This window comes from Eretmochelys imbricata, chromosome 4, assembly GCF_965152235.1.
Source record: "Eretmochelys imbricata isolate rEreImb1 chromosome 4, rEreImb1.hap1, whole genome shotgun sequence".
Taxonomy (NCBI): Eukaryota; Metazoa; Chordata; order Testudines; family Cheloniidae; genus Eretmochelys; species Eretmochelys imbricata.
The window spans coordinates 47,622,569-47,635,044 of record NC_135575.1 but is presented as its reverse complement, the minus strand read 5'-3'; the positions used below and the strand labels follow the sequence as shown (position 1 = coordinate 47,635,044).

General features: G+C 49.2%; 1 protein-coding gene across 7 annotated transcripts in view; it reads right to left on the bottom strand.

Moving 5' to 3' along the window:
• LARP1B (La ribonucleoprotein 1B) overlaps window positions 1-12,476 on the bottom strand; it is a 127,822-nt gene that overhangs the window by 35,336 nt on the left and 80,010 nt on the right. For 4 of the 7 annotated variants that reach the window (XR_013345919.1, XM_077815205.1, XM_077815209.1 and 1 more), the window contains exons 13-14: window positions 2,135-2,346; window positions 1,585-1,691 (exon numbers count right to left, since the gene is read on the bottom strand). Coding sequence is in view for 6 of the 7 variants with exons in the window: in XM_077815205.1 (XP_077671331.1) it covers window positions 1,585-1,691; window positions 2,135-2,346 (319 nt within the window). In the remaining variant the exon portion in view is untranslated. The remainder of the gene's footprint in view (window positions 1-1,584; window positions 1,692-2,134; window positions 2,347-12,476) is intronic. The other 3 variants (XM_077815206.1, XM_077815207.1, XM_077815208.1) reach the window with 3 other exon arrangements.

The following is a 12,476-nucleotide window of genomic DNA, read 5'->3' as shown; positions in this document are numbered from 1 at the left end:
CTGGAGCCACCAGGGTCCCTTTTCGACTGGGTGTTCCGGTTGAAAACTGGACATCTGGCAACCCTACCATGGGTCAATTGCGAAAGAAGTGGAGGGAGCTGGAAGCTGAAGTAGAGATGGAGGGGTGGGTCAAGAGGAAACCCTTGACCACCTTCAGAGCTTGTTGGGTCACCTAAAAAGATAACAACAAGAGCTAGAGGATATAAGTACCTCCTAGCAGAAGATTATTGATTAGTTGATAGAACTGAACAGGAATTAGTCCAATTAAGGTGTAGACAGACAGCGGGAAACAGCTGTGCTTAATGCTGAAGCAGGACTTTAGCCAAGCTTCAGTCAGACAAGGAGGCCAGGAAATAGAGGCTGATGGCAGAGCTGTGAGTTCAAGGGGGTACAGTGGGCATCCAGACAGAGCCTTGAACTCAGTGGGATACAGTGGAGACCCAGACAGCACATCAGCAGCAGGCCTTGATGCAAATATTGGCCCCTTGGGGAAAGGGAAATAGGACACCTGTTTTATGGCTCCCATCACGAGGGCTGGAGATCAGAAGTACTGGAGGCTGCAGAATGAGAGCTACATATAGTTCAGTGAGGGCAAGTCTACACTAGACTGCTGCAGCAGCAAAGCTGCACTGATGCAGCTGCGCTACTGTAGCAAGTCTGGTGAAGACGTGCTATGCTGACAAGAGAGCACTCTCCCGTTGGCGTAATTACTTCACCTCTGCAAGAACGCAGAAGCTATGTCTGTGTGAGAGTGTCTCCCACCAACACAGCACTGGTGTGGACAGCGCTTAGGTTGATGTAACTTATGTTGTTCAGGGGGATGTCTTTTTCACACCCCTGAGCACAGAAGTTACATCAACTTAAGTGGTAGCGTAGACCAGCCCTGAGGGAAAGAGCCCTGACTGTGGAAGATCAGGACACTTACAAGGAAAGAGGTCACCTGATCTTGATAGTCAGTGAGCCTTGGAGAATTACAGACTGCATGCAGAGACTTTGAAACCCTGGAGAAGAAAATGAGGGTCTATATAGACTGTGATTAGTCTTGAAGATATGAATTGTAACACTGGCATTAAGGACTGTGCAGAACTTGGGAAATTCAGGTGCATATGAATGAGTTTATATGGAATTTTTTTTTGGTTTGGGTTAGGGGTGAGAACAGTCCAGATGTCGCCTCACAGCCCAGGGAAAAATTCTGCCTGTGAAAGAGGCAGTTTTTTCCTGAAAAGGGGGAGAGGTATGTCATAGGGTAGCTGGCCCTAAAACTGAAGTAGGTCCAGCTCCCCTGTGTCCAAACAGGTGCTCCCTGTTGGCTCAATTAAGGGGGCAGTGCTGCACCTGGGACTAACGGCTGATATGTCTCCTTGTATTCTCTCTTCACTGTTTCCTTGATATTCTTTTGTATTTTATTCTCACTTTTCTTTCCCCAATCCCTTTTTCCTTTCTTGCTGTACTCCTTCTGTCCACCAGTCCTCTTCATTTGTAAATACATTTTGCATATTCACATACTTCTCACCAATAACTATTCCACAGGCTCTATGCACTGAATAAATCACAGCAAAATTATTCCATGATAAAATTTACTACCTCACAGAAGATGTTCTTGGCCTGTGATCTCTGGAATCCATTACCCAACCAACATGGCATTCTAGCGGAGGGTTTGTACTATGTCGTGTTTTTCTTTTTCTTGGAATCTAAGAAAACAAATGCAACATTGCAAAGTATTTCATTGATGTAACTGCAGTCACTTTCTGAAAACTGGAAAATCACAAGTGATCAGGTAAGCTGCTATTTCCCCCAAACTACAGCTCAAGGTTTCATGTAGTGTATAACACATTGTGAAGTCATATGAAGTCATAAAACTCCAGCATCATAACCCAAGAACCAGTCTTAAACAGAAATTCAATGTCTTTGATATTTTGCCTTTTCATTATGGAATTCCTAATGGTATTTACCCAACTCAAAGATGCCATTTCCCAGAACTGGAGAAAACATCAGTAAGGTAAGTTGTTTAAAACAGAATAAGCCATCCCCCACCGTTACAGAAAGAAATGAAGGTATCTAAAAGTACTGTTTCATTATGTTAATAAAAATTTTTGACCTGATGAAACTTTATGCACAAGGTTTGTCAGTTTACCTTTATATCAATTGATCTTGTTTCTTTAACAACAGGATAGAATCTTGGCGTTTTGTTGGGATCTTGTAACCTTGGGGTACGAGGTGTTTTGGGTGTTCTGGCAGGATGAACTCTTGGAGATTCAGGGACTGCTGTTGGCAGTGAACGAGCCATTGTTGTTGGAGGTACTTCTATAACACCAAACAATTTACAAGCTAGCTCATCTGTTAAATCTGTAAATGGAAAAAGATTGCTAACATACATGTATGTAGAAGTGTTTCATTTTCAGTTGACATTTAATGGACAGACACAGAATATCTTTGAAATTCATTTGTATTCCGCCTAAAAATTTCTACATTAACAAAGGACAAAGTAGGAGTTTGTTGATGCAACCCATATTGCTTAACCTCAATCTAAATTAACCCAATTTATGTAGTTTGGGTTTTAAAAGCTCCTGGTAATCAAATTATACAAAACTCACTGGAAAACTATTATGACTTATAAAGAAAGTTAAGAAATTCAAAATTTCACCTCTAACTGCCTTTCCTAAACTATATTTACTGTTAGAAGTCATGTCTACATCTTGCAAATCTCTTGCCTCGATTACTGTAACCTTCTGTCCGGACTACCAACTCCAGCTTATCCAAAATGGTTCAGTTAAATCAACCCAGGAGATATCCAAGATCAGAAAAGGCCTTTACAGGAAAGGGAAGACTGGTGATTTTAGAAAAGCAACAGTAAACAGATTTAGCAAGAGACTAAGTTAGGGGAAAAAAAGAAGAATAAAAAATGTACTACAAAAATAAGTTGAACATATTTTAAGAAAACAGAAAAAAATCAGTTACTTTCTTGTAACTGTTGTTCTTCGAGATGTGTTGTTCACGTCCATTGCGCACTAGGTGTGCGCGCGCTGCGTGCACGAGCGTCAGAAACCTTTTCCCTTAGCGGCTCCTGTCGGGCCCCCCGAGTGGTGCCACTGCGCCCTGCATATATCTCCCCGCTGGCCCGACCCCCACCAGTTCCTTCTTGCCGGTGACTCCGACAAAGAAGTAGGAGGGTGGGTGGTGGAATGGACGTGAACAACCCATCTCGAAGAACAACAGTTACGAGAAAGTAAGTAACCGCTTTATCTTCTTCGAGTGCTTGTTCACATCCATTCCACATTAGGTGAATTACAAGCTTACCTCTGGAGGAGGGTAGGAGTCACGGAACAACTGCTCGAAGGACCGCTCTGCCAGCTGCTGCGTCCTCTCTGGCCTGCTGGTTGACCGCATAGTGGGTCGTGAAGGTGTGCACCGAGGACCAGGTGGCTGCTCTGCAGATCTCCTGGATCGGGACCTGTGACAGGAACGCTGTGGAAGTCGCCTGCGCCCTGGTCGACTGGGCCGTGACTGCTGGGGCTGGAACACCTGCGAGCTCATAGCACGCCCGGATGTAGCTTGTAATCCAAGACGAAATCCGCTGCGCCAACACTGGGAGGCCTTTTACCCTCTCGGCTACGGCCACAAACAGCTGTGCGGATTTGCAAAAGGGCTTGGTGCGCTCCAAATAGAACGCCAGTGCTCAACGCACATCCAACGTGTACAAGCTGCAGTGACTCGGGTCCATATGGGGTTTCGGGAAGAACACCAGCAGACAAATGTCCTGGCCCAGATGGAATTGGGCAATCACCTTAGGAGGGAACTTGGGGTGCGGCCGGAGCTGCACCTTGACCTTGTGAAATACCGTGTACGGTGGCTCAGAGGTGAGGGCCCTCAGTTCAGACACCCTTCTGGCCGAGGTAATGGCAACCAGAAATGCCCCCTTCCAGGAAAGCTGGAGGAGAGAACAGGTAGCAAGGGGCTCGAAAGGGGGTCCCATGAGTTTAGAAAGGACCAGGTTAAGGTTCCATGGAGGGACTGGGAGAGCGGGAGTACGGGAACACCTCTCCAACCCTTTAAGGAACCACCTCACCACTGGGCGGGAAAACAGCAAGCCCTCCGAGAACCCCGGATGGAAGGCAGAGATGGCCGCCAGGTGCACTCTGAGTGAGGACAGGGCTAGCCCTTGCTGCTTGAGGTGCAGGAAGTACTCCAGAATGGCCTGCACCGGGGCCTGGCCCGGCCGCACCTGTCGGGGTTCACACCAACGCGAGAACCTTTCCCACTTGGCCATATAGGCCACCCTGGTAGAGGGTTTTCTACTGCGAAGCAGAATCTGCTGCACGGGAAGAAAGCACTGGCTCTCCAGGGCGTTTAGCCACAGAGCCTCCACGCCGTCAGGTGCAGTGACTGCAGGTCAGGGTGGAGAAGCCTCCCCCGTCCTATGTAACGAGGTCCCGGTGTAGGGGCAGGACTACTGGGGCCTCCACCGACAGTTCTAAGAGCGATGTATACCAGTGTTGGCAGGCCCAGGCTGGGGCGATGAGGATCACCGCCGCCCTGTCCCTGCACACCTTGAGCAGGGCCTTGTGTACCAAGAGGAGCGGGGGAAGGCATACATCAAGCCCCCTCTCCACGGGATCGCAAACGCATCCGCGAGTGAGCCCAGGCGTCAGCCCCGGAACGAGCAGAACCATGGGCACTGGGCGTTGGCCCTGGTGGTAAACAGATCTACCCAGGGAAACCCCCACCTATGGAAATGCAAAAGCACGATGTCCGCCCTGAGCGTCCACTCGTGCATGAGGTATGACCTGCTGAGGGAGTCCGCCAGTTCGTTTTGTACCCTGGGAGATAGGACGCCTCAAGGTGAATCGCATGGGCTATGCAAAGGTTCCAGAGGAGGAGAGCCTCGTGACACAGTGGTGAGGAATGAGCCCTGCCCTGCTTATTTATATAAAACATGGCAGTAGTATTGTCTGTCAAAACTGTTACGCTCTGACCACTCAGAGTGGCGTTAAAGGTCTGGCAGGCGAGACGAAGCGCCCTGAGCCCCTTCACGTTGATATCGAGCGACCACTCTGCTCCAGACCACGGCCCCCACAGCATGAGGTTCCCCAGGTGAGGCCCCTGTCCGTGGCCTGATGCATCAGGTCTGGAAGTGGGGTGGCAAAGGGGATGCTTTTGCAAACCACAGGCTGGGACTGCCACCACAGCAGGGAGTCCAGCACATCCCTTGGGGCTATCACTACCAAGTCCAGGGGCTCCCTGCCTGGGCGGTACACCTAAGCGAGCCACGCCTGCAGAGTCCTGAGTCTCAGTCTGGCATGCCTGACCACATGCGTGCATGCTGCCAGACGGCTGAGCAGGTGCAGGCAGCACCTGGCCGTTGTTGTTGGAAACTGGCGCAGGGAGGCAACTGCTTGGTGGATAGCCCGGAATCGGGATACCCGAAGGCTTGCCCTGGCCTGCACCGTGTCCAGGACCGCCCCTATGAATTCCACTCTCTACGAGTGTGGGTACGAGTGTGGACTTGGGGACATTGACCAGGAGCCCCAGTTTGCAGAACAATCTCAGGGCCACCTCCACATGGTCCCGCACCTCTGCCTCGGATCGGCCCGCCAGGAGCCAGTTGTCGAGGTACGGGTACACCCGGATGTTCTGCCTCCGTAAGAAGGCCGCCACCACTGCCATGCACTTCGTGAACACCCTTGGGGCCGCGGCTAGACCCCATGGGAGAACCGCAAACTGGTAATGTTCTCGGCCCACGGTGAAGCATAGGAACCGCTGATGTGCTGGGAAAATGGCGATATGAAAGTACGCGTCCTTCATGTCGAGGGCGGCGTACCAGTCCCCCGGGTCCAGGGAAAGGAAGGGATGATGGTGCCCAGAGAGACCATGCGGAACTGGGTCTTGACTAGGGATTTGTAGAGCCCCCGCAGGTCTAGGATTGGGCGAAGAACCCCTTTGGCCTTGGGGATGAGGAAGTATCAGGAGTAGAACCCTTTTCCCCTTAGGCCGTGAGGCACCGCCCCCACCTGTAGCAGTGGGCGGACTTCCTCCTCTAGGAGATGCTCATGAGAGGGGTCCCTGAAGAGGGAAGGGGAAGGGGGGCGGGAGGCGAACTATAGCGAGTACCCGTTCCGCACCGTGCCTAAGACCCAACGGTCTGATGGAATGGTAGACCACGCACGGGAGAAATGGTACAGGCGGTTCAGGAAACAAAGGGATGGATCCGGTGACTGGTCTGGTACGCTGTCCTCGAGCGCACCTTCAAAAGCCTGGCTTAGTACCCGGCTGGGGTTTGTGCTGCTTGGTTCTGGCCCGGCACACTACTGTTATTGTGCTGTCGCCTGTTATCCCTGCCTCGCCTACGGTAAGGCTCATGCCTGTGGTGAGGCTGGTATTGGCATTGAGGGGGAAGCTGAGGCTTAAATGGCTTCCTCTGCATCGCTGGGGTGTGCATACCCAGCGACTTGAGCATAGCTCGTGAGTCCTTGAGGCTATGCAGCCTCGCTTCTGTCTGGTCCAAGAAGAGCCCAGACCCTTCGAAGGGGAGATCCTGGAGTGTATTCTGGACCTTGGAGGGCAGGCCTGACTCCTGGAGCCACGCCAACCGCCTCATGACCACCCCAACACGATTGTTCTAGCCACTGCATCTGCCGAATCCAGGGAGGCCTGGAGAGAGATCTTGGCTACCGCCTTGCCCTCGTCCAGGGCCGGGAACTGCTGTTGGGAACCTTGAGGGAGGGTGTCCTTAAACTTCCCCACCGCCGTCCAGGAGTTGAAATTGTGCCTGTTGAGCATGGCTTGCTGGTTAGCAATCCTCAATTGAAGGCCCCCAGATGAGTACACCTTTCTACCAAAAAGGTCTAGGCGTTTCGCCTCCTTGGCCTTAGGGGCCGGGACCTGCTGTCCATAGTGCTCCCTGTCGTTCACCGCCGAAACCACTAGGGTGCATGGACTCGGGTGGCAGAATAGGAAACTCATAGCCCTTAGATAGGGCAAAGTATTTACGCTCCACCCCTTTAGCCTTTGGAGCACTGGAGGCCAGGGTTTGCCATATAGTCAAAGTTAGACTGAATGGTCTTAATGAGCAGGAATGCTATTCTGGATGGACCTTTGGGGCTCAAAATGTCCACCATGGGGTCCCCCTGCTCAACAGTCTCCTCGGCCTGCAACCCCAAATTTTGGGAAACTCTGCGCAGCAGTTCCTGGTGGGCTCTATGGTCTATTGGTGGAGGGCCAGACACCTCTGTACCCACCACCGCCTCATCGGGGGAAGACGATGAGGTTAGCTGCTGCTCAACCCCCTTTGGTTGGTCCTCCAGCTCCTCATCTCCTGTGATAGAGGCCCCCGGCTCAGGCTGGGGCGGGAGTCCATGGGACCACTCTCCGGTCTATGCTGGGGGGATGCTGGAGGCCTGGATACTGTTGCCTCCAGCACCGTCTGGTGTCGGTGCGGGGGCCGGGACCACTGCACCAAGTAACTTGACCTGGATGGGGCCCCTTGGCGCTCCTGATAGGGTCCCTGCTGTCTGGGCCCTGGTGCGGGTAGCTATAGCAGCAGGAGCCAGTGTCAGACTGCGGCGACGCCAATCGCGAAGGCCATGGTGGTGCCAACGATCTGCGCTGGCGGGAGAACGAGTGGCTCCTGGCTGAGCAGGACCGGAAGCAGTACCGGTATCCCCAGGACCTGTGCCGGCATTCCCTGGACTGGGACCATCTGCAGGAGACCTCTGGCGAGGGCTGTCTCAACTCCTCCCGGTGCCAGACTCTGGGTGGTGCCGGAGAGCGGTGTGCCCTTTCTGGTGCTTCTTTGTGTCGACCCGCTGCCGGTGCCACAAGCTCCTTCTGGGCTGCTGGCAAGTGCAAGTCTGCAGAGTCGGAGCTTGACTGGGACCAACTCCGGGAGGGGTGCCGGGACAGTGTCTTCGAGGGGTAAGCTGGCAATGGTATGCCGCTCAATGGCACCCGAGGCATGGGTGTGGGAAGGTTCTCCCCATGCGGGAAGGGGCTTGCCGCCGATAGCTCGATGAGGTCCTTTGCAGCTTCAAAGGTGCTGGGCATAGAGGGCTGATCCGTTATGCCCTCGAGCCCATTGTCCACACTGAGCTCACTTACGTCTGGGCTCGGTGGGGCTTGTGCTGCTGGGACCGCCTGTGCCAGCGCCGCTCCCACGGCCTTCCTGCTCTTGTCGGCGCTCGGGGCCTTGGGAGGTGGCAGCCTCCTGTGCAGGGAACGACCATGCATTCCTTTAGGCTGTGCTCGGTGCTGGGGTCTAGCCTGGCGCTCCGGGGCCGACAGTTTACGGTGCTTCGCCGGTGCCGGGTCTCCCGTCGGCTCCGGGGCACTACGCACCGAGGAAGGCTGAGGCAGCGTCGGGCACTCCAGGCTCGGCAGCTGCAATGCAGCCTCCATCAACAGTTGGTGTAGGCGAAAGTCTCTTTCCTTGTCCTTGTCCTTGGCTTGAACGCCTTGCTAATCCTACACCTTTCAGTTTGATGTCCGTCCCCCAGGCAACGTAGACACGAGTCGTGGGGGTCACTAACTGGCATAGGTTTGCGGCACATGACGCAAGCCTTGAAGCTGTGGGCCTGTGGCATGCCCCGCGGCCCGTGCTGGAGGCCTCCAAGCGTCTAATCACTTAAGTGTTCACAATCTATATGTAAAACGAACTGGTAACAGCTACTCTAAAGGTTAAGGGACTGCTCTTCTACAAGAGAGAGGTTATTCCAACACCGCCACAGACTGTAAGAAGGAACTGGATGGGTCAGGCTGGCAGGGTATATATGTGGGGCGCAGTGGCGCCACTTGAGGGGCCCACTGGGAGCCGCTAAGGGAAGAAGTTACCGACGCTCGTGCACGCGCCGCGCGTGCACACCTAATGTGGAATGGATGTGAACAAGCACTCGAAGAAGAAATGTCAGTGATTTTCTATCAAGCCTTCTATAAACACTTCTTAAATAAATGTTTAAGAGATAACATTACTTAAACGCTTGTTGCAGTCCTAGTATTTCTATGGCTTGATCTCATTACAAGAAAGCTGTCATGTTGCTAACTGTCATGAAGATATATAGGATGGGGAAAAATTTTGCGCACACAAAAAAAAAAATTATGGAGAACATGGTGACTAACCTATGTACATTTTAACACGAATGCTTTAGAAAATTTTGCTTTCTTTTTGTTTGCATTTTAAGCAAAAAAGTCTAATAATTTTAGAATCAGATAATCTGTACTACTTTTCCCTAGGAGCCAATGTTTTCTTGATTTCATTTCCCCTTCTGTGTGTAACATAAGAACGTGTGTGTGTTCCTCTTTTTGCTGCCAGATGGAATTAGATTTACCTGTAAGAGGCAAGTTAGGTGCCTAACTTGCGTAGGCCCTTTTGAAGTACCACTAGGACCCTATCTACATCTTTAGGCTCCTAAAATGTTTGAAAATCTGGCCCTACATGGTTTATAAATTGCAGCCACTAGACTGCAATGTGGTCACACATCTGAACAATGGTAAAACTGCCAAAAGTGCTTCAGTGAATTTGGTGCCCAAATTCTATTTTCAAACCTGACTTAGGCACTTCCTAAGTCTCAATGACTTTCGGTGAGCTTCTTGTTCTCCTCAGCACCTAACTATTTTGGACTCCGAAGTCACCTAAGCTCTTTTGACAAATTTTCTCCAAATCTAATTCTATCCAGAGGCAGCTATGGTGTATGCATACCATTGTCTTACACAAAGAGGGAGGAAATTAATTAGAAAAGGTCTGTCTTGGGGCAGATGGGTATAAATTCTATCTAAAATTCTTAGACATCTCAAGCTAGACAAGTACAAGTTGAAACACAAGCCTGTATATATTATTGAGATAGTTGAAATCAGTGTCAAAACACATACTTTGATTTTCAATATTATAATTCCTGATGTTTCTGTAAATTACAGTAACAATTTAATGGAAATAAAACATTCATAAAACAAATTTTGACGCTTTGATAAACTGTATTCATTTATGGAAACAGTGAATTATCTAATAACTACATAAGAACAGCCACAATGGTTCAAACCTATAGTCATTCTAACCAGTATCCTGTCTTCCGACCATGGTCAATGCAAGGTGCCTCAGTACTCCTGGTGGAATTCTGCGCTACTGCACAGGTACAGAATTCATGTTGTCCGCAGATTTGTTTGCTCCCAGAAGAAGCCAAAAGAGCAGTCATTCGCCCCGCCCTGGCGCCCCAGAGCAGCTGGCGGAGACATAAATCAGTGTGGGAGGGAGGCAAGAGAGGCATGGGTGTGCTTGTGTGGAGAGATGTCAATCACTGCTGGGGAGGCGGGACAGAGGGGCATGGGAACAAGAGAGAGACTGTCCCTCTTACTTGCTATTGGGGTGCCCCCAGCATGGAGGGGCAGGTCTAAGGGTTATTTGGAGGTAGGCCTGAGGCAGGCTTGTCCCCTCGGACAGAGCAAAATGTAGCAGTCTGCCTGCTTAGTTGTTCCCATTGTGTTAGTGAATTGTTCCCATTCTTCGTGAATTTCCCTAGAAGCATAAAACAGGTGTAAAAGTTTTAAGGCTCCTTTACATTGCCAGAGTGGTGTAAAGGAGCCTTATTGTAAAGGACTGTATAGGCTTATGGTGGTTTAGTGATTAGAACTGGTCTAAATTTTTGGACTGAAAAATTTTCCTATTAAAATGTGCTTCATGAACGGTTTACTACTGACCTTGCTGGAGATGGTCAGTAGCCAATATAAATTGCGAGTTTGATTCCCCAGCCCTTACTTGCTCTTCAGTTGCTTATGATGTAATACTGAGCATATGGCTGCATATATTAGTTGACAAATAACTAGAAATAAAGGATCATACCTAGCTACGTTATTATTAGATAAAGGGGGTTTGGGGATTTCCTCCAATGCTCCGCATTCCCATTCTTCATCCAGCTCAGCTGCATCCCTGCTTGTGTCATATCTCCCTGTGTACCATCACAAAATAGCAGAGATCATCCTGAGGCACTTTTGCCAACAGCTTAACTTTATCGACCTTTAGAGTGGTCGAAGACATCTTTTTGGTCAAGCACATGCTTGATTTAAAACCCTCAATACATCAATACATTATTTATGGTTGGTTAAGGAATACAGGGACAGGGGCTGTTATTCTGAAATCTGCCAGCTAGTGGGTCTCCAGCGGGTCATCTTTAGCTGAGGATGGCAAGAGAGTAGTGTGCTGACCATGCTCTTTCCCCCACCCTTCCTTGTTTCCTATGTAGGGATTGGCATAGGACAGTAGTCAGGACTCTTCCATACCAAGGGAATCCTCAGCTAGGAAAAATCTATGTGCTTTCTCGCTTTTTTCCTGAGTGAGAGTGGCACAAAGAGGTTAGATTAGAGCTCAAGATCTATTTTACTTATTGTGACTTTTTCTGTATTGTAGTTTAAATAAATTACCAAAATAATTGCAACAGGTGTGATTATAGTGTGTTATTTTGATGAAGAAAACATGAAGAATTTTACAGTATTGTGCACAGAAATTTAAATATTTTGGTGCAGAATTCCCCCAGGAGTACTAAGAGTGAATGAACAGAACAGGCAAATCATCAAGTGATCCCTCCCATCATCCACTCCCAGCTTCTGGCAATCAGAGGCAAGGGACACAGAGAGCATGGGGTTACATCCCTGACCATCTTGGCTAATAGTTATTGATGGACCTAACCTCCAACTAATAAAATTAAACTGCTTTTAAATGGTTATTGCGAGCCTCAATATTTCCTACACAAGATAGGAGACTGCCTGGTAAGTTTGACTCTTTGATGTTTACTGTATAGCAATATGATAAAACCAAATACAATAATGTGACAAATCCAAATTTTAAATGTCTGTATCAAATGGAAAAACCTTCGGATTGTAAAATATTTATTTTTTCCTTAACATCTATATCCTAGTGACCATAATGCCTCACTTCAGCAACAGCTTTTGCTTTGCATATTGTAATGGCATGTTGCACCATAGAACACTTTGTTGGTCTGTAGCAGTAGTGAAATAACTGAAATTCTTGCTTATGTGTATTGATGCTGATGCACATTCGTTTATTTTCCTGTGTCAACATACAGTATACTCTAATGGAGTTCAGGCTAATCAAAATATATTTTAGATAGAGCTTTGGTTAAAAAAATCAAACCAAAAACCCAAAAAGACTACAGTCAGAACCAAAATTAAAACACGAAGTTTCTTTAATGCAGGATTTCTTAAACACCCCCTCCAGCTTTCTTTGGGTGCTCTACAGAGCTCTGTCCTTGGTTCCTTACTCTTCTCCCACTACACCTTATCACTGGGTTCTCTTATCCAGGAACAAATTCAACTACCTCACAAATGATTCAGAGATTTATCTGTACTCCAGACCGGTTTCCTGCTGTCCAAACTAAATCTCAGCCTGTCTGACATCTTTTTGAGGATGTCTAGCTGTGAGCTCAAGCTCAACATGGCTAAAACAGAGTTCTTACTCTTCCTTCCCCTAAGCTGTCCAC